General features: G+C 42.4%; 1 protein-coding gene and 1 long non-coding RNA gene across 2 annotated transcripts; both read left to right on the top strand.

Moving 5' to 3' along the window:
* The first annotated feature begins 1371 nt into the window (after window positions 1-1371).
* Window positions 1372-20423, top strand: si:dkey-191g9.5 (rap1 GTPase-GDP dissociation stimulator 1-B). The gene is made up of 14 exons (XM_059566507.1): window positions 1372-1718; window positions 3918-4022; window positions 5073-5195; window positions 6243-6368; window positions 7038-7166; window positions 7901-8026; window positions 8216-8359; window positions 8530-8661; window positions 8761-8895; window positions 9530-9655; window positions 18715-18854; window positions 18955-19081; window positions 19893-20021; window positions 20191-20423. Exons 1-14 carry the CDS (start codon window positions 1706-1708, stop codon window positions 20316-20318), a joined length of 1683 nt encoding a protein of 560 aa, XP_059422490.1. The 5' UTR covers window positions 1372-1705; the 3' UTR covers window positions 20319-20423.
* LOC132157255 (uncharacterized) lies at window positions 10092-11057 on the top strand. Its single transcript, XR_009437529.1, has 2 exons — window positions 10092-10397; window positions 10973-11057. It is a non-coding gene; the product is annotated as an uncharacterized LOC132157255 (long non-coding RNA).
* Window positions 20424-21263: the final 840 nt, after the last annotated feature.

Here is a 21263-nt window from a genome sequence, read left to right as displayed (position 1 = left end):
TATGTATTTATTAAAGGGGCAATCCAAAGAATAAACAGTCCAGGCAGGGGTCGATATCCAACAAATCCAAACATAAACAAAACACGAAGACAAGGCAAGGCAAGGCAAGATGACGGACATGAATAAACATCAACATTAAACAAGGACTCCGTGACTAAGACTCAGACAGACCAGGTATAAATACACAAAAGGATGATGGGGAAACAGGAGACAGGTGGGGAACAATCAATTACCTAAACAAGGAGGAAGGTGACCAAATAAGGAGACAGGAAGTGATAAGGTGACAGACACCGTGAGAAAGGAGGACATCTAGTGGAAACCCAGGGACACAACCCAGACCCTGTGACAATAACGACAAAGAGGAACTACTGTATATTGTTGAAATCAATTTCAGATTTAAAGCCTATTTGTAACAAAAATTATAACTATAACGATAACGATATTACCTTCCACACAAGTGCATGATAGTGTTCTGTTTATTATAAATGTGAGCTGCAGATATGCCATCTGTTGCTTTAAATACTTGAGTTTTTAAGTTGGGTGGATTCTGATTGGCTGTCTGATTAGTTTTATTCTGATAGTGATTCCATTGATACTGTTTCTCTGTGTTGTTATCATTGTAGCTGCAGGTATGGAACAATTATTAAAACAATTATAAAGATGTCCTAGTTGTGAACAGGCCTTTTGTACATCTTCTAAACGATAAAAACACTGACAGCCAATCAGAATCCACGACTTTAGCATGCACACAGTAAATGTCTGTAGGTGTGATTGCAAATATAGTTATCATTAACGCTCATGGTGTAAACAGTTCTTTACCTTCATCCCATTCCAAACCCTTATGACTCTTTCTGTGTGTGGAACACAAAATCAGTTACCAAGCAGAATGTCCAGGCTGCACAGCCATCCCTGGTCTCCATCCACTTTCATTATACAGAAATACAGTTCTGCTAAACGACTCTCTTTGTTTCTCACACAAGAAATTAAGTTAAAATGGTTTGGAATGACATAACCTGATTAAATGAATACGAAATTCATTTTTATTGGGTGAACTATCCCTTTAAATGAGTCTTCCCCACTGAGACTGCCACAATAATATCGTGATAAATAGCTGCCAGATCCCCTGGGCCACAGACCCTGTGTTCATATTTCATGTTTGCGCTGTAATAATAGCCAAAGATGGAGGAGTGTACAACTGCAGTGCAAAACACGTCTAAGAACTGAGGGTAGTGTGTCAGCCTCAGCGTCTTCCCCAGGCTAATTGTCAACTGATGAGCTTTGAGCAGCTTTAGGATTTAGAATGTATTATGAGGAGGGAGGGAGGGAGGGAGAGGCAGCAAGTATACTGCCAGACAGCCGAGGACCAGGGTGGGGAGGATTGCATCGGCAAGAGAGACAGACACACACACACACACACAGAAATAATAGGGCATGTGAATTAGCCAAAGTGGATGCAGCATCACTGAGAGGCGCAGAGTGAAAGTGAGGGAGTGAATGGCAGCGAGGGACCAGAAGAATACGCATGTGTGATCAGCACAAACGGGAAGGCTGAGGAGCTGAGCAGAGGAGAGGAGAGGAGAGGCACTGCTGCTTCACTGAATTCGGGCGATCTCAGGGCTGGAGCCGTCCATACTTCCTCGTGGAGGGCTGCTGTTCTAACCACACACCGCCGGGACACACACAGAGACTCAGAGGACCTGTGGTCATGGCAGACATGGGTAAGGGATTCAAATCTCTTCTTTGCAAATCCTCTTTGAGCTTCTGCTTCAAGTTAACTGTAATACAAGGTGTAACTTTGAACAGATACGCCATCTGCATCTAAAGGTCACACTTTCCTAGGTTCAGAGCAATCGAATGGTGATTAACCCTCCAGGTGAGTGGAACCCCATTGTTTAAGAGGTGTATCCTCAGCGTGTAGGTGTTTAAATAAGGGCATGCTTGGAGCCAGACACCCAGAGTTAATGAGAGCCCCAGGGTGTCCTCAACCCCGCCCAGCTCTCATACGCACTGCTGCTTTCCAGCCTGCCCTTTACAACTATAATGGAGAGGGCTTATATTGCAGGACATGTCTATTGTGGATCACAGAGGGAGTGTGGGGAAGGGAAAGGTGTGATAGCCCTCCTCTATATCTATTTTCACTCTGCTTACCAGGGATTATCGGGATGATTAATTACAGAAGAGAAACAGAATCGTCTCTCTCTTATTCTGGCACTGTTTGCTTCCTGTGCCCAGGGAATGACTGTCATAGTGTGCAAAGGGGAAAACTGCAGATAGTGTATGACCTGGAAGGCTGTGAAGTATATAATATGGTTAAAAGGAATTCTTTTTCATTGATGTGTTTATGATGCATATCATTAATTCTCCATCTCTCTCTCTCTCACACACTCTCTCTCTATAAATCTTTATACAAAAACATTAACTTTCGTTCTCTCTTGCAATGACATCTCTTCTTTAATGACCTGTGCATCAGTTTAAGGACAGGACGATAATTCCCCCTCTCTAGCAACCTGTCACTCAAGAAATAGCAGCAATTAGCAAACAACAACTAATCTAATCAATTCCCAGTGGACCACATCAAGTCCTATCCTAGATTTCTCTTGTTCAAAAAGCCATTTCACTCAGATATATGTCATAATAGGGATGACACACGATTGCATTTTCCATTTTATGTCGACTTCAAATCAATTGTGTTAAATGCTTCTAATTACAGTTACTTTAAAAGTAAATGTTTAACGTAATCTAAAAGAAAAATGGGGTAAATTAGCATGCACAAATATCCAACCCTCTGGAGCCGATTAATGCATATACGGGTTATGGGGCATTTTCTCCTGATAACCCCGAAAATAACTTAAATTACACTTTCAGTTTTGATCGTACAGATAAGAGCAATACATCAATCAAATCTGTAAAGGGTCTACTTTTATTTGTATCCACACATAATAACAACAAAACTTTGTGCATTTATAAAATAAAGATAACAAACAAGGTGCGCTGTCTGCAGCCTTTGTCTGTGGTGATCTTCATTTAGACACACGTCATTAAAATGAACTGTAACTCCGTGAATACTCAATGAAGAGACATAAAAGAGATATCTATAGAAAGCTTGACATGTCTACTTTTAAAATAAACAAGTGCTGCCGATAACAGATATTCTGTGATAAAGTAATCCATGTGAAAAAAACGCGATGTCTGTTTTTCACGTCTCCCTTCATTATCTTCTAATGTGACCACGCTTCGGCACTGAACGCTCTATTCAGATTCTAATGTTTGACTGAAGCGCGCAGCTTGAATACGCCCACACAACAGAAGACAACGCAGCCAGACAGTAGTTCAAGGTTTTTTTTTTTTTTACTGTTTGCTTCGCGATGAGAGGAATAAAATATAATTAACCCCAAAAAGATGTGATGTTGTTGAGGATTTGAGATTTGGATTTCCTCAGAAAAAAGAATGAAGCACTTTATTCTGCAGAACCAATGTTCTGTATGTGTTTTATTGCCTTATTCAAGTGATTTAACATTTTCAGTTTTTCACTAACCACGCATACATTTTTGTACATCATGTACATACATGCTGCTCACATATTATTATAGCCCAGTTTGTGCTGTTTACAGTGAGATTAGACTTTTAGATATTTATAAGAAACTGAAAAAGGCACAAATATCAGGGCATGACAAAACTTCTCCAGGCCCCAAAAATACCCTTAGACTCAGAGGGTTAACCTAATAATAATTTCAAAGTCCATGATATCATAATTCAGACATTCAGCTTACTTATTTATATTTTAGTCTAGGGGAATTCACTGAATGTATGGATAAACTCAACTGTATCTGTAGCATATGGTTATGAATCATCATGAAAATGTCTTGTAAGTTTGAAATTGGTTGGTGATGTAATGATGCTCATGATTGTGTTTACAGAATCTCTCGGTGAGGCCCTGAAAGCCATCAGTGTCAGCACAGAGCTGGTGGAGGAGGAGCTGAAGCCTCATCTGGATGTTCTGCTCAACCTCCTATTAGAGAAGAGTGAGTTCACACATAATAACTACCCCTCCATCTAATTACATATCTGTCAACCCGTCGTTACATAACCCTGTTTTTCATTCATATCTGTTTGTTTATTGCAACATCCAATCCTGGTGCCATGACCCTTAAGAGAACCTGTAAAAAAATGTGATCACATGTGAAAATGACGTCTGTTGTTGCCAGAAGCCCTACTGAGTGAGGGCACCATTTAGCATCGCACTCATTACACACTCATCCTGCCGTGAGCTGCTATTTGCCTCTGCCTACTTTAAGGACTTTGTGTGTGTGCGAGTGCATGTGTGTGGGAAGACAATCCAATGTAGGGGGCAGCAGAGGGTCAGCTTATCTTCCTGCTAGCAGATTTGGGGCTCAAGTAGGAGACAAGTAATCCGCATTTACATTTAAGAGAGGGAGAGAGGGAAGGCGAAGGAGAGAACGGGTTAATCTCATTAATCTTTCTCTCCTTTACTCCATTTCACTCCCCATCTTCTGCTCATTCTCGCAAATTAGTTTGCACCAGCTGTTCTTCTTGGCACATTCCTTGCGCTTTCAGATCGCAAGTGCATCTAAAAATGGAAATGCAGCCCCCCGCAAAAAACCACAAAGTAGATGTTACCATGGCAGCTAGGCTTCCTCTGACAGCTTGACCTGCCACCGTGGCCCTTGTGGATATTTTTCTTGAGGAGAACATGCTTTAATGACAGATTTCCTACTGCTAGTATCTCTGTCTCCGAAGCAGATCCTCATCTACCACTTTTAATTTGAACGGATTACTCTGAGGCCTCGGTGTCAAAGCATCTCTGAAGTGAGCGGAATAAAACCCGAGGGAGGAGATAAAAGAAAAAGTGAAGCAACACAATGAGCTATCAGGATGAAAGTGCACTCTGAAACTGATTTGGCATCAGTGAAAAATAGGGAAGCTTTGTTAAAGCGTTCAGTTGGTTTTATTCAATGGTGATATCCAGTTTACAAAAACAGAGCACACACCTGTAAGGAATGTTACACAAATAAACACTATAATTCCTAATAATTCCTAATTTCTATCCCCAGAGAAAGGAACAGCAGAGAAAATAGTGTCGAGTGGTGTTCTGCCCATACTTGCTCAAGTCCTGAGGAAGAAGAGTCCCCTCACCTCTCAGGTCACCTTACTGGTAGCAGAGATGGCCAGAGAAGGTAAATCAGATTTATAATACAGTCTGTTGCTTATATGGATATTTCTCAAGCTTTGGCCACTTTTATATCTCAAGGGGAAATAAAAGGCCTTTGATTTGATTGCTTTACCTTTGTCATACACTCTATTTTACACTGACAATCTATCATTCAAAAATATAAATTATTACATGAAAAACTGGATAATAGTGTATACTTTTTTTCTTTATTTCCTCCGAAAAAATGGAAGTAAAATGTGTCAACATGCCCTTGAACATTGAACATTAAATAACATAATTAGTGAAATAAACATAGACCATTTCAATATATGTTGTGTGAAATGATTTATATCAATGAGAGACAGATTTTTGTTATTTATAATAAAAAAAGTTACTCATTTGTAAGTCACTTGGATAAATGCATACAAATAAATAATAAACGTAATATGTGAAGGAAACAAAGAGAAATTAAGGTAAATATTACTTTTGAATAGAATATTTTTATTGTGTCATTTCCAATGAAAATAACATCAGCTTTAGCAATTAGCATTAGCAAGACAAATGAGTTTGTCATTCACAAAAAGTATAAGATAACATTTCCAGTGGTGTCATTTCCAACACAGAGTGCAACATACCATTTGAGATACAATATACCATTAAAGTTTTTCCAAAAAAAAAAAAAACATTTAGAGGGCCAAACGTTCCTGTAGTTGATGAAACACCCGCATATTTGTGTAGCCAAGTATGAAGCAGATGTCCTCACATTGACAATAAAACTTCCAGTGAAACCCTACAAACAGCTTGATAGAGGACTAGTTCATTTCTAAATTATCCCTGTTAGCATCTGTGGTTCCACGAGGAACCTTTAACATCCATGGAACCTTCCCATTGCACTAAATGTTCTTTATGGTGGAAAAAGGTTCTTCAGATTGTTCTTCACTAGGAAAAAAATGGTTATTCTCAGAACCGTTCACTGAAAGGTTTATTTGAGAACCCAGAATGATTCGTCAGAGGCATCACTGCAAAAAAAGAAAAAGACATTTTTGCAACCATTATTTTGTTTGTGTGCTAGCTGCTGTGAGGGAGCGCTGTATTGAAGCAGGTCTGGTGACCGCATTAGTGCCTTTACTGAACAACCCAGACCAGGACCAGCTCCTGCACACAGGCCGAGCAATTGGACGGATCTGCTTTGAAAATGGTGAGTGCATTAGAGCAGGAAAATTGCAGTCTATCCAATCGTGTTTCTCACCAACCGTCTTGATGTGTTTCCAGTTGGTCGCACAATTCTGCTCAGCTTTTTTTTTCTTTCTTACCACAGAGTTCATTTGAAAAGTAAATGTCAGGATCTTGATTCAGTTTATCCTTCAGCTTCTTGAACACGCAGTTCTCCTGATATTATGGTTCACTGGTCCGCATTTGGTATTAAAACATTGTGTTTGATGGGATTCTTGTCTTTATAAAACCATGGATTGTCTTTCTCTTCTGTTGCCATCTCTCTGTCTTTGTGCTGAAAGGAAAATACTTTGTTGAATTTCATATTCAAAAGATGGCTTAGTAGTTGTTCCTCGAGTTGTCTATGATCAGTCCTATAAGTAAAACATTCTACCTAACACTTTAAACATAAAGTGATAATATAAATTTTCTGCTTTTATTTAGTTGAGGCTTAGTTTTTGACAGCCTATTCGTTACACACATTCAGAAACAAAAAACGATTAATTCGCTGTGCTCCTTTCTCCATTATACTCTCACATCTTCTACAGCTCTCAATGCCCATTCTTCTCTTGGCTGTCTGTGCTTGTGTGCCCACTCACCCGTCCTCCCTGTGTGTGTGTGTGTGTGTGTGTGTGTGTGTGTCACTCTCTCTCAGCTGTCCAGCAGACACAGCTGGTGGAGAATGGTGTAATCCCCAGGCTGGTGGCCATAATGCAGCAGTATCCTGAGAATGACCCACTGGTAAACGTCTGCCTGCTGGCACTCTGCAACCTTGCTGATGTGGGTAAGACGAAAATAGAGAGCAGTGAAGCTTTAAAATCATATATTATAAAAACAAAAAGGCTGACTGGACATTGCCACACTAAGTAGCGATAAACCGGTTTTAAAATTGTAATTGATACCTACCTACATTATATACATACTTTTATTTATTCATTCATTCATTCATTCAATAACTAAATAAAATCATACTAATAAATATGTAAATGTAAATAAATAAATAAATAACAATAATAATAAATAAATAAAGGAATGCTCATCTTTTGATATTAAATCAATCTGTTTAGTTGATGAAATAACAATGTATTACAATTTCTTTATTTACTTACACTGTTAGTATTATTTATTTATTTACATAATATATGTATAATCTTTTAAAATAATTACAAATAAAAATAAAACACTATTTAGGCATCACAACAACATAATAATGTATTACATGAAAAATGGATTTTCAATTTGAGATTTTCTAAAGATTACATTGAACAATTTTATGACAAATGTAATTTATACATAAAAATTGGGGAAATGAGCATGCAAAATTACACAATTTGGTTAATATGTTTATACCGACATATTGTATGTACAATAACCACTTTACTACCAATATATGGAGTCTTGTATTTAAAGCAAAATCATTCTTAGTTATTCTTATTGGAAGAAACATTCAAGTATTTTCTTATAATATCTCTAATATCAAGTTACTAATTTTGTTTTATATCACTACTGTATGTTTAGATGCTGCACGAGAGGCCCTGGTGGAAGTGGGTGTAGCGGAGGTCTTGACCTATCAGCTGAAGCGGGCACCAGACGCAGAACGCCGCCATCTCATCCTAGAGGTTCTTGGGTCACTGGGAGAGAGTGGTGAGCCTCATCATATTTTAACCATATCTAAATGTGAACCTGGATCATACAGCATTATTCATATAGTGTACTAAGGTTGAAATCTTGCCTCAGTCACTACTCTTGGTGATGATGTCTAGAAGTGAGCTAAAAATGTACTTGTGCGTGTCCTTGCAAACCCCTGTGTGATTACGTGTTCATGTCTTTTAGATGCTCTGAAACTGCAGTTTGTGGAAGCAGGCGTGCCCGAGGCGCTCTCTGAAATGATTCGAACTCTTCAGGGTGGCTCTGACACACATGACCTCTGCAGCATTAAAGTGGCATCAAACCTCATAGTGACCCTCCTGCTGGGAGGTACGTCTCACTCCATTATTTCACCGCTAACGTCATGTTCCAATGGATTTTTCTGTTTAGACTATTTCATTATGACTCCATCAGACTATCAACCTTAGATCATTACTGAGTCTAATGAAATATGTCAACAATGCAGTGCAAGAATAGTGCTATTCTGCCTTTCCTTACAGATGAATCAATGCAGAAGTGTTTTGGGGAAGGGACAGGGATGGTGTATCAGGATGTTCTCTCCTGGCTACAGTCGGCAAATACTGAGCTGCAGTTGTCAGGAGCCCTGGCCATTGCTAACTTTGCCAGAAATGGTGAGAGCATGAAGATGGATTGTAGTGGAGTATGAGAAAAGTTTTTGTCTGACTTTATGACTGAAAATGGTTTTCTCTCCCTCTCTCATTTTTTCTTAGATGGCAACTGTGTGAAGATGTTGGATTTAGGAGTTGTTCCTCGTATTCTGGACCTGCTGGAGCAGCATGTAGCAGAGGGAGATGTATCTGTGCAGCACGCTGGCCTCAGTGCACTTCGAAATCTTGCTATTCCAGGTTCTCCATTTATTTTCAAAGTACACTGCTGTTAAATCTTCTCTTTTGTGGGCGTCGATAAGATTTCTTAACCTGTAAGCTCACCAAGGCTGTGTTAATTTGACCAGAAATGCAGTAAAAATAGTAATACTGTGAAATAATATAACAATAACGGTTTTCTATTTGAGTATATTTTAAAATGCAATTTATCCCTTTGATATCAAAGCAGCCATTACTCCAGTCTTCATTGGTTTGAAATAGAACTTTTAACAATGCAAAAGTCTTTACTGTCCCTTTTGATCAATTTTATGTGTCTTGCTGAATAGAAATATTAATTTCTTTAAAAGAAATCTAACTGGCCCAACCCTTTGAACTACCACTAAAACAGTGCCTTTTGCAAAAACATATTTGAGAAACATTTTTTAAGTTTCCTGTATGGGTTTCACCTGCATGTAGTGTAGTTTAGCAAGGACAGGTTTGGATATTGGCCTCCAGCATGGGATGCAAGTGTGTAGGTGTTTCCTGCCAAATTCATTAAAAATAACATACCTGGCTATGCTAGTTTACCAGCAAACCAGCTAGTCCAGATTGGACATTTTAGCAAGTTGTCTGTGGTTAGATCTGTCATCCAGCTCTCTCTGTTGTCCTGATGTAGCTTCTAATAAGGTGCGTATGTTGGAGGATGGAGTCACAGAGAGGATCAGGACCCTGCTGCGCTCCGACATGCCCCCCGTGCAGTTCAAACTGCTGGGCACTTTGCGCATGATGGTGGACGGCCAAGGTAATGATTCAAGAAAACTGCATTTATGTGAAATTAAATTAAATTAAACTATCAAATGAACTCACATTAGAGAAAAGTGACCCTTAAATTCACACAATGCAAAGGTAGTATAGTAAGGTGACAGTCCTAGTGTTAGTATTTGGCTGTTGAAGAGGAGGACACGACAAACAACATGTTATCAATTTTAGACAAAAGCTTTACTATACTATACAATTACCTGCCAAGTGACTATGATGGCTGCTGAATTAACATTTCTGCTTACAACTTTAAACTGTTGTTCAAGAGGCTGTAATTTCCATTATTTAAGACACCCTTGTATGCAGATGTGGCAGATTAGTCAGATCCTCCCTGTAGTGACGTCATGTTATTGGTAGCCTATCTCCCCGCAGGGAGGTGTGTTTAAATGGCTGTTTGGTGCGGGCCGGAGGTGGTCATCTGTTCTGTGCCTGCGCTCTTCCTGTTTACCGGCATTCAACAGAGGTCTGTGGTTAAAACACAGCCGTTTGGGCATTTTAACACCGCTTGTGTTATTTCTGTGGGGCTTTGCGTGCACTGGAGAGTCTATTGTAAACAACCGTTACGTGCGGTCTGGCTCGTTACACTGCCTAGTCCCAGCATTCCCGTGTGTTTACCGGTTGAGTGGGGATATCCAATATATGCTGTTTGGCATCTACTTCATTTCTATCCCGTGGATACTGACGTCAGCTCTGCTTTCTGGTGTGGCGAACGGCTGCGTTATTTGGTATGTGTGTTTATATTTCCGATTGCTGTTCATAAACTAGAACTAGTTTACTAATCGTCTTCTTATCTATTAAGGGCTAAGACTGGGCGTGCTGCATTTCCCTACTACATATAGAAGCACGCTGCTGTTTTGTTCCTGCTGGATTTGCTTTCGTTTCTTTTCTGTATATTTTTGCTGTGTGTTTTCATCATTTTGTTCTGGGTGATTTAGCGCGGCCCGATTTTGGAGTTGTTGGTTAAAACCTGCTCCTACTGTGACTGTATTTTGAAGATCTTTTCCTCGTACGTTGGGAAATAACGAGTTCGAGGGCCGCGCTCATTCAGATATTTATTTCTTCATTTGCCCTTTGTGGTGTTTCTCATTTTGGACTGGTTCAGAATGCTGAGATTTTCTCTTGGACATTGTTGTCTTTAAATTTATTTTTCCTTTTCCTTTTGTGTTATTATCTAGCTGTTTAAGCTAGAATTCATTTCTTTTCTTTATGTTGGAAGGGTTTCTTTTGCTCCCCTGCATTTAAGTTTTTATTGATTAATTTTTATTAATTTGATTTATTTTGGTTTGTATTACAATTACAGGAGCTGTGTGTCCGACGGCAGTGAGGCTTTCCTTCACCGTGTGCTGTGTTATGCTGTGTGAGCACCACTGATAAAATCACGGGTATTGGAGAGAGTGTGTGTGTGTGTGTGTGCACTTAGTGTGATTTTCCTCTTTTGCTCCCTCTCTTAGCCCATTTGATGCCAATAGGCCACAGCTCCGAAGTAATTGTGAATCCTTATTGTGGATTGTGATTTTCAGTTTAGTAATTGGCTGGGTGACTATTCCTGCATTTTAAACTTTTGTACTAATAAACAAACTCTATTTTGCTACCCACGTCTCTTGCTCACATTATTCAGTGGAATGCACCTGGGTTCCTTATAACATTTTAAGTGAACTGTGATTCCCTGGTATAGTCCCAGGGTGGCGTAGTCTATTGTATATCTCTTGAGGGTTGAATATCGCCAGCAAAAAGACCACTTGGCCACATTTTGGCGTAGTCAGCAGGATATCTCTTGAGGGTTGAATATCGCCAGCAAGAAGACCACTTGGCCACATTTTGGCGTAGTCGGCAGGGTCCACTAAATGGAACAGAGACGTGGGTGAAGATTTCTTTGCCAGCTGGTATTGCCATTATTTGCTTTTTTTTTTTATTTTTACAGGAACAAGACAGCAGCGTAGACTCTTTGAAGGGTCTCTTTGGCTACCTCCCCTGATTGTGTTTCAGGTCCAAATTTCTTTCTGCCCCGCCTTGCTTGGTGGTAAGTGTTTTACTAAAAGTTAGCGATGGCAGAAGAATTACAAGAACTTCAGGATCTTGTGGCCCAATTAAGAGCTGATAATGAGAGACTTAGACAAGAACAGGCTCAAATTGTTATTCCAGGTCCTAGTACAGCTCCTATTTCTACCGCCTTACCCTCTGGTGCACAGCAATCTGCTGGTGCAAGTGCCCCATCTACTGAGCGATTTGTGTTTGTTCCCCGAGATAGGAAGTGCCCAAAATTTAGCGGGAGACCCGGTATTACCATAAATGAATGGGTAGAGGAGGCCCAAGCCTGTATGCGGGTTCGCCATTTGTCTAGAGCTGATCAAGCATTCTTTCTTTTTGATCATTTAGAGGGAGAAGCTCGGGATGAGATCAGGTATCGGTCTGAGACAGAGAGGGGGGATCCAGATAAGATAATTCGGGCCTTAAAGGAATTGTATGGGTGTTCTTTGTCATATGTAGCATTGCAACAGGCATTTTTTTCCAGGAGGCAGCAGGAAGGAGAAACACTTTTAGAGTTCTCTATTGCATTGATGGGCCTCTTGGAGGGGGTAAAACAGCAGTCGCCGCATGCCATACCAAATGCAGAAGCTTTATTGCGTGACCAGTTTGTCGAGCACGTGCTCGATATTGGTCTTCGTCGGGAACTAAAACAATTAGTCCGCCGTGACCCTACCTCTTCCCTCTTAGATGTTCGTAGCGAGGCAATGCGCTGGGAGCGGGAGGGAGTGCCTGGGGGTGCGAGAGGGCGAAGTCAGTCTGTACCAGTGGCCTATGGGGCCCAGTATGCCATGCAGGGGGAGTCGCAGGTAGTTCGGTTGAGCTCCCCTTCCAAGTCGGAGCTAGTAGAGTTACGGGAAATGTTGAAGGCACAACAAGAACAGTTAAACCAACTTACCCAAGGGTTGGCTCGCTTGCAGGTCCCTAATTCATATAGCCGGTCCCCATATCACAGTAATATAGTATGTCGGAGGTGCCAACGGTCTGGCCATTTTGCCCGAGAGTGTGATGGAGAACGTGTTCTCCCTCGCGCTCCAGCAGTGGGTATATCTTCAACTGGGTCTAGGCAGTTTCGATCTTCACAGCCGTCGGAAAACTAATCCCCACCGGGCTGCGGAGTCACAGCGCGGATGGGGAGTCATTTGACTCAAATGTTGTAAACCGTCTAAATTCTGTCTCTCGTTTGGTGTCCTCCTGTCCTCATCTTAATGTGCTCATCGGTGGTGTTCAAGTGCCATGTTTAGTGGATACCGGTTCCATGGTGTCCACGATCACCGAGAGTTGCTTTCACCAGTATTTTGAACCATGGGGGCAGGAGCGTCTTAGGTCGTGTCAATGGTTGCAACTTACCGCTGCGAATGGTCTTGCGATTCCTTATATCGGGTATATGGAGCTCGATGTCGAACTTTGTGGTAAAGTAGTACCGGAGTGTGGAGTGCTGGTTGTCCGAGATCCTCCTGGTGGCGCCGGTGGACATGTCCCGGGTGTCTTGGGGATGAATGTCCTTGGCCGGTGCTACCAGGAACTTTTTGGACAACATGGTACATCCCTTTTTGACTTACCGGTGGTGTCACAGGCCCCTAGCTCCGTCACAAAGGCATTACAACATTGTAGTAAGGTTAGTGTCCAGACCTCTGATCGTGTTGGGGGGGTTAGGGTGCGGGGGCGGGGCATGTGTCACATTCCAGGTGGTACCATGAAGCTGGTAGCGGCAACCTGCTCAGAACATTATGCTTCCGGTCCCGTGCTGTTTGAGCCTCCAGATTCAGGCTTACCTGCTGGTTTGTTGGCCTCCCCCGCACTGGTTCAAGTGACCCGGGGCACGGTGTATATCCCGGTTGTGAATGTGGGTACCACTGAGGTGATTCTTTACCCCAGGACGTCTTTAGGCACATTGAGTGGTGTCTTTGTCATTAGTTTGCCAGAAGGTATTACTGAAGTAAGGTCCTTAACTGCTACTGTAGGCTCCCATAGTTCCTTGGTCCCCTCTACTGTGGAGGACCAGATTGATGCCATAGATTTGTCAGTTTTGGCAGGGGAAGAGCAAAGCCGGGTCCGGGCTTTGCTTCACAAGTACAAATTTGTGTTTTCAGCCCATGAGGGTGATCTGGGGTGCACTAACCTCTTGGCCCATGATATTCCGCTTCTGGACGATACCCCTGTCAGGCAACGGTACAGGCGTATACCACCTTCGGAATATGAGGTAGTAAAGTCCCACATTAATCAACTTCTTGAGGCACAGGTTATCCGGGAAAGCTGCAGCCCCTATGCGTCTCCCATTGTTTTAGTTAAGAAAAAAGACGGTAGTCTACGAATGTGCGTGGACTATCGTCAACTTAATTCTAAAACTAGGAAGGATGCCTTCCCTTTGCCCCGTATTGAGGAGTCCCTTGATGCCCTGACTGGTGCCCGCTGGTTCTCCACTATGGATTTAGCCAGCGGGTACAATCAGGTACCTGTCACTGAAGTTGACCGGCCTAAGACTGCTTTCTGTACCCCATTTGGCCTATTCGAGTGGAATAGGATGCCATTTGGTCTCTGTAACGCTCCCAGTACCTTCCAACGTCTGATGGAGAGGTTGTTTGGTGACCAACAATGCCAATCTTTGCTCTTGTATCTAGATGACATTGTGGTGTTCTCTTCCTCGGTGGCTCAACATCTGGAGCGTCTGGGGGTGGTCTTGGGTCGGTTAGGGGCTGAAGGACTAAAAGCCAAGTTAGGAAAGTGTGCCTTCTTTCAACGTGAGGTAAAGTATTTAGGGCATGTGGTGTCGTCTCAAGGTGTGTCCACAGACCCAAGTAAAATTGAAGTGGTAGCTCAGTGGCGCACTCCTACAAGTCTGTCCGAGTTGCGTTCGTTCCTGGGTTTTGCCAGTTATTACCGCCGTTTTGTGGAGGGGTTTGCCAGGTTGGCGGCCCCTCTGCATAAATTGGTGGCCGAACTGGCAGGTGGCAAGACAAAGAAACGTAGGGAGGTGAGTTTTAACGGTGCCTGGGGTGAGATTTGTCAGGATAGTTTTGAAGCCTTAAAGAGGAAACTCACCTCTGCCCCTGTGCTTGCCTACGCAGATTTTACTCTGCCATTTATTCTGGAGGTTGACGCTAGTTTCAGTGGTCTTGGGGCAGTTCTTTCCCAAGAACAGGGAGGAACCGTGCGGCCAATTGCATATGCCAGCCGCAGTCTTAGGCCCACTGAGCGCAATATGAACAACTATAGCTCTATGAAATTAGAGTTCTTGGCGCTCAAGTGGGCCATGGCTGAAAAGTTCCGTGAATATTTGTTGGGGCACAAATGTGTTGTTTTCACCGACAACAATCCCCTTAGCCATCTATCATCGGCAAAGCTTGGGGCGACTGAACAGCGTTGGGCAGCACAACTTGCAGCTTTTGATTTTGAGGTGAGGTATCGATCAGGCAGATGTAATAGAAACGCAGATGCTCTGTCGAGGCAGCACCCACTTGACTCTAGCATGTTAGGGGACTTGCTTCCAGGCACTGCAGTTCCTCGTGCTGTACAGCAGGGGGCTGGTACGCAGGTAGCTGTTCAAGCCACTCAAGCGGTGATCACAGCCCTGCCCAGTTATACCACTGCAGAATTGAGCTCTTTGCAACAGGCAGACCCTGTGATTAAGGAAATTTTGCCCTTTTGGAAGCGAAAGGTGTTCCCTAGAGTGGAAGAACGCAAACGGTTGTCTAGGCTGGGATTGATCCTGCTTCGTCAGTGGGATCGGTTCATTGAGAGAGAGGGTGTATTGTATCGACGAGTGTTTCGCTCTGATGGGGGTGAGGAGTGCTTTCAATTGATTTTACCCACTACCTTAAAATCTGAGGTTTTGAGGCAGCTTCATCAGGAGCATGGGCACCAGGGGAATGAGCGTACCACTGAGTTGGTACAGCAGCGGTGTTATTGGCCTGGAATGTCCTCAGAAGTGGCACGATGGTGCCAGGAGTGTGAAAGGTGCCAAGTTGCTAAGCATGGGGGTCCCACTGCCCGTAGTTTTATGGGCCATTTGTTGGCATCAAGACCTAACGAGATCGTAGCCATTGACTTTACTGTGCTTGAACCCTCTCGTTCAGGAGTTGAAAATGTCATCGTGATGACTGATGTCTTCACGAAGTACACCATGGCTATCCCCACACGGGACCAACGGGCGGAGACTGTGGCCCAGGTTCTTGTGGCCGAGTGGTTTTACAAGTTTGGGGTCCCTGGTCGGATTCATTCCGATCAGGGCCGTAACTTTGAATCCTCTCTCATCCAGCAGCTCTGTCAGTTGTACAAGGTCGAGAAGTCTCGCACTACTCCTTACCATCCGGCTGGTAATGGCCAATGCGAGCGCTTCAATAGGACGTTGCATAGTCTCCTCCGTACATTGCCTGTTTCTCGGAAGAGGGACTGGGTGTCTTGCCTTCCACAAGTACTTTTCTGTTATAACACCACCCCGCATCAGACCACTGGCGAGTCCCCATACTTCCTAATGTTTGGGCAAGAACCACGGCTCCCAGTTGACTTTTTGTTGGGCAGAGTCCAGGAGGTGGGGGTAGGTAATGTTCATGAGTGGGTTGTGGAACATCAAACTAGGCTCCATGTGGCCTTTGAAGGGGCACGTGATCGGCTAAGGGTGGCCGCGGAGAGACGTAAAATACATCATGATCAGAATGTGCGGTGTGTGTCACTTGAGGAGGGCCAGTTGGTTTACCTCCGTGAGTGTGGCATGAGAGGTCGCCATAAGATCCAAGACTTGTGGAGCCCAGTTGTGTATAAAGTAGTGAAGGCACCTGTTGAAGGGGGTTCAGTATATACAATTGCACCGGTTGATGAGTTGGGTAAGGTAAGGCATGTTCATCGCTCTTTGTTGAAGGCTAAGATTTTAGGGGACCGTCCAGTTCCGAGCCCTCGGGATAGGCCTTTGGTGGAGGGGGCGCTGCCTTTAGAGGATGAGCCAGACGAGGGCGATTTGCTACTGTTCGTCCCTGAAACCCCCCAGGCTCAGAGTCCGGCTGTTAGTAATTTAGTCCCTGCAGCTGTCCAAGCTCCCTTGGATATCTTGGACCCTTGCCCCCTGGTGACGGTACCTGGGATACCAGTAGCCCAAGGACAACACCGTTCTGGAGAAATGGGTCTCGCTCCGGGATCTGTTACTGTGTCTGTAGGCCCACCAGGCACTGAGGTAATGGCTTTGCGGAGATCAACGAGACCCAGAGCAGGCCAGCACTCCAATGTCCATCACCTGCCACGGTCAGTGGAGGCGCCTGGTGAGGCTGTGCCCCTAGGTGGGTCTGTCTCTAGTGGGATCTCTGTCATTTACAGGCCTTGGAATTGATAAGTGGGGTTGCCGTATTCTATCGTCGGGGCGACGATACAAAAAGTAGGGGTAGATTGTGGCAGATTAGTCAGATCCTCCCTGTAGTGACGTCATGTTATTGGTAGCCTATCTCCCCGCAGGGAGGTGTGTTTAAATGGCTGTTTGGTGCGGGCCGGAGGTGGTCATCTGTTCTGTGCCTGCGCTCTTCCTGTTTACCGGCATTCAACAGAGGTCTGTGGTTAAAACACAGCCGTTTGGGCATTTTAACACCGCTTGTGTTATTTCTGTGGGGCTTTGCGTGCACTGGAGAGTCTATTGTAAACAACCGTTACGTGCGGTCTGGCTCGTTACACTGCCTAGTCCCAGCATTCCCGTGTGTTTACCGGTTGAGTGGGGATATCCAATATATGCTGTTTGGCATCTACTTCATTTCTATCCCGTGGATACTGACGTCAGCTCTGCTTTCTGGTGTGGCGAACGGCTGCGTTATTTGGTATGTGTGTTTATATTTCCGATTGCTGTTCATAAACTAGAACTAGTTTACTAATCGTCTTCTTATCTATTAAGGGCTAAGACTGGGCGTGCTGCATTTCCCTACTACATATAGAAGCACGCTGCTGTTTTGTTCCTGCTGGATTTGCTTTCGTTTCTTTTCTGTATATTTTTGCTGTGTGTTTTCATCATTTTGTTCTGGGTGATTTAGCGCGGCCCGATTTTGGAGTTGTTGGTTAAAACCTGCTCCTACTGTGACTGTATTTTGAAGATCTTTTCCTCGTACGTTGGGAAATAACGAGTTCGAGGGCCGCGCTCATTCAGATATTTATTTCTTCATTTGCCCTTTGTGGTGTTTCTCATTTTGGACTGGTTCAGAATGCTGAGATTTTCTCTTGGACATTGTTGTCTTTAAATTTATTTTTCCTTTTCCTTTTGTGTTATTATCTAGCTGTTTAAGCTAGAATTCATTTCTTTTCTTTATGTTGGAAGGGTTTCTTTTGCTCCCCTGCATTTAAGTTTTTATTGATTAATTTTTATTAATTTGATTTATTTTGGTTTGTATTACAATTACAGGAGCTGTGTGTCCGACGGCAGTGAGGCTTTCCTTCACCGTGTGCTGTGTTATGCTGTGTGAGCACCACTGATAAAATCACGGGTATTGGAGAGAGTGTGTGTGTGTGTGTGTGCACTTAGTGTGATTTTCCTCTTTTGCTCCCTCTCTTAGCCCATTTGATGCCAATAGGCCACAGCTCCGAAGTAATTGTGAATCCTTATTGTGGATTGTGATTTTCAGTTTAGTAATTGGCTGGGTGACTATTCCTGCATTTTAAACTTTTGTACTAATAAACAAACTCTATTTTGCTACCCACGTCTCTTGCTCACATTATTCAGTGGAATGCACCTGGGTTCCTTATAACATTTTAAGTGAACTGTGATTCCCTGGTATAGTCCCAGGGTGGCGTAGTCTATTGTATATCTCTTGAGGGTTGAATATCGCCAGCAAAAAGACCACTTGGCCACACAGACAAAAGGCCTGCGAGAGCTTTGACACACTAAATTACTGTGCTCCAGTGATAATATCCCTTAACAAAGGTTATCTGAGTAACTAAATACAGATGAAAACAAACCTTAAAGTGCTGCCACGGTATCTCTTTATTATTTGTGTTATTTCTAGCATATTTTTATTTCTACTGTTCTCTTCCTCCCCGCTCCTCTCGTAGAGGAAGCAGCTTCAGTTTTAGGGAAGGATGAGGTTCTGTTAGCACGGGTGATGGAGTGGTGCGAGGCTAAAGATCACGCTGGTGTCAGAGGCGAGGCCAACCGTCTTTTAGCAGCTCTCATAAGACACAGCCGAAACCCTGTGAGTTTCAGACAAGCGCAGTATGTGTAATTTAGAGTCATGCATAACTATAGTAAGATAAACTGTTTATCTAAAATAACCCCTCTGTTGTCTTTAAAAGGAAGTCATCCACACTGTCATTAAAGCAGATGGAGTCCAACATCTCATCTCAATGGCAACCAGTGAGCACGTCATCATGCAGAATGAGGCTTTAGTTGCTTTGGCCATTGCTTCTGCAATAGACATCGGTAAGAATTTAGCTGTGTCTCCATTCAAATGACTTACAGTACTATATATGTACTTTCCTGTCTAGGGTATTTCAGGAATTTTTAAGGTTATTTTATCATCCAACAACTTTCTCCAAGTTACATTGGAGGTGTTGGCAGGTCACTGCCACTGACCCTCATTCAAGACAGAAATACCACTGCTGTGGCTACATTCAAAATCACGAATTTTAGTCATTGTTATGTCACGTTTGTTATGTCACCTACAGAGTCAGTTGCATTGCTTTACTGCAATCCTCTCTTCTGTTATATTCTAAGTGCTAAGGCAATAACACACTTGCTGTTGTGAGTACTGTATCCAACCCTTATGAAACAACAATATATTGCAGTATATTGGAAATTATCATGTAATATATTAGGCATATACTCTTATATATATTTATTTTTTCCAATATATTGCAATATATTGAAAGCGGCAATCATTTGTATATTTTGCAATATATTATGTAATATATGTATCATCAATATATTATTAAATGTATTCAAATATATAATATATTAGAAACTAAAAAGGGAAAATAATATATTACAATATATCACAATATATTTTAAGAAATATATTGGTAAATATATTTTCCTTTCGTAAGGGAAGATCTGTTAACTAATGAGTCAAAATGATTTATCTATAAGTTGTGTGCTTCCTTTCAAAAGCTAATTTAGCTTTTATTATATTGTCTTTTGCATGTGGGTTGCTCACTGAAATCCTTGTGTTATGTGGTCCCCACATACATCCCATGTCTAAACTTGGTATATATACGTTTTTTTTTCTGTGCAGAGGCAGTGCAAGAACCATTTCGGGATGCAGATCTCCTTCCCACCTTGCAGAAGATGCTAGATGACCCTGTTGTGGCCGTGGAGGTCAAATTCAGTGCTTTAGGCCTCATCTGCAGCCTTGCCAACTCTAGTCAGTAGCACTAAATGACACACTGTGGGATTGCCAAAGATTGATCTCTGACCGTCCTGTATTAGATTAGTACTTACTAACTAATCAAACTCTCTGTGAAGATTGAAATGACAAGCTTCTGTGAACTGAATTATATATTACGCTTTACCCTCTTCTTTTTCTCCTACAGGCATGTTACGGGAGCAGATAACGTCTCTAAACCTGAGGGACACCCTGTCCAAACTGTCCGCTCACACCAGCACAAAGCTGGCTAAGCAGGCCGACATGGTGATGGCTGTTCTTTCTGAGACCGCTTAGACTTGCATAGTCATCTTCTTGACACACGTACAGTCAGATATCCTTGTGGGGATATTTTCTGACATTTCATCCCCATAAGGATAGTGAAACAAACACACACACACACACACACACACACACACACACACACACACACACACACACACAGTTACTCCTTCTAGCTTGGTATGTAGTCAGACCAAAGCAATAACAATGTACCCTGCTCACTTCGGAGAGATGTGGTGCGATTACATCATCTAAAGTATTTTGTCCATAATAGATGTCATTTGTAGTCCGCTGTCCCAGCAACAGGAACTTTTGGGAGACAGACTCTCCATCAGGCATCAGAACCAGTGGAAAATAACTTAAATAAAATATCTGCATACAAACATGCAATTATACTCTCCATGGACTTCCATTATAAGAGAACTAGATCTAGCGAAGTTACTGTATCTATCTACGAGCTTGTTGTCTATCCATGGAAATGAAATAATAACAAACATTTAATTTTTATGTTGCGTACTAATGCACTGCACTGCTCTTAATATGAGTAGTGTTATATCTGACTTGTGGTTTCTGTTATCAGAGTACATTAACACTGCTGAAGTGATATTCCATCTTATATAATAATGTTGAATGTAAAATATATATTGTTAGGAAAGAGTTTGTCTTTGGTTGTCTATTTTCATATCATAGCTGGCCTTACTACTTTAGTTTCCTGGTGTAGGGCTTTTTAATGCAGGCTCTTTGATCATGTTGATCATTTATTTCTAACTAGCCATGAGCACAAAACTGAATCTCCATATCATGAAAGCAATAGCCAGAAACATATCAAGAAGAGTTCTTGAGCTTCCTAAGTCTAAATAAAACAAGCAATCATCATTGATAACTCGAATAGTGTTGTGTAAATGCTGTTGTTGTGTTTGCATCTTTGTATCCATGTCTTAAAAATTGTTTGCTCAGTTT

This window comes from Carassius carassius, chromosome 14, assembly GCF_963082965.1.
Source record: "Carassius carassius chromosome 14, fCarCar2.1, whole genome shotgun sequence".
Lineage (NCBI taxonomy): Eukaryota > Metazoa > Chordata > Actinopteri > Cypriniformes > Cyprinidae > Carassius > Carassius carassius.
Note: the sequence above shows the minus strand (reverse complement) of the source record. Positions and strands in the feature narration are given on the sequence as shown.

Excerpts from the sequence above, each read along its gene's own strand:
- si:dkey-191g9.5 (XM_059566507.1), top strand. Across the intron at positions 4,023-5,072 it reads CAACCTCCTATTAGAGAAGA|AGAAAGGAACAGCAGAGAAA; the intron begins GTGAGTTCACAC and ends TTCTATCCCCAG. Across the intron at positions 19,082-19,892 it reads TGCTTCTGCAATAGACATCG|AGGCAGTGCAAGAACCATTT; the intron begins GTAAGAATTTAG and ends TTTTCTGTGCAG.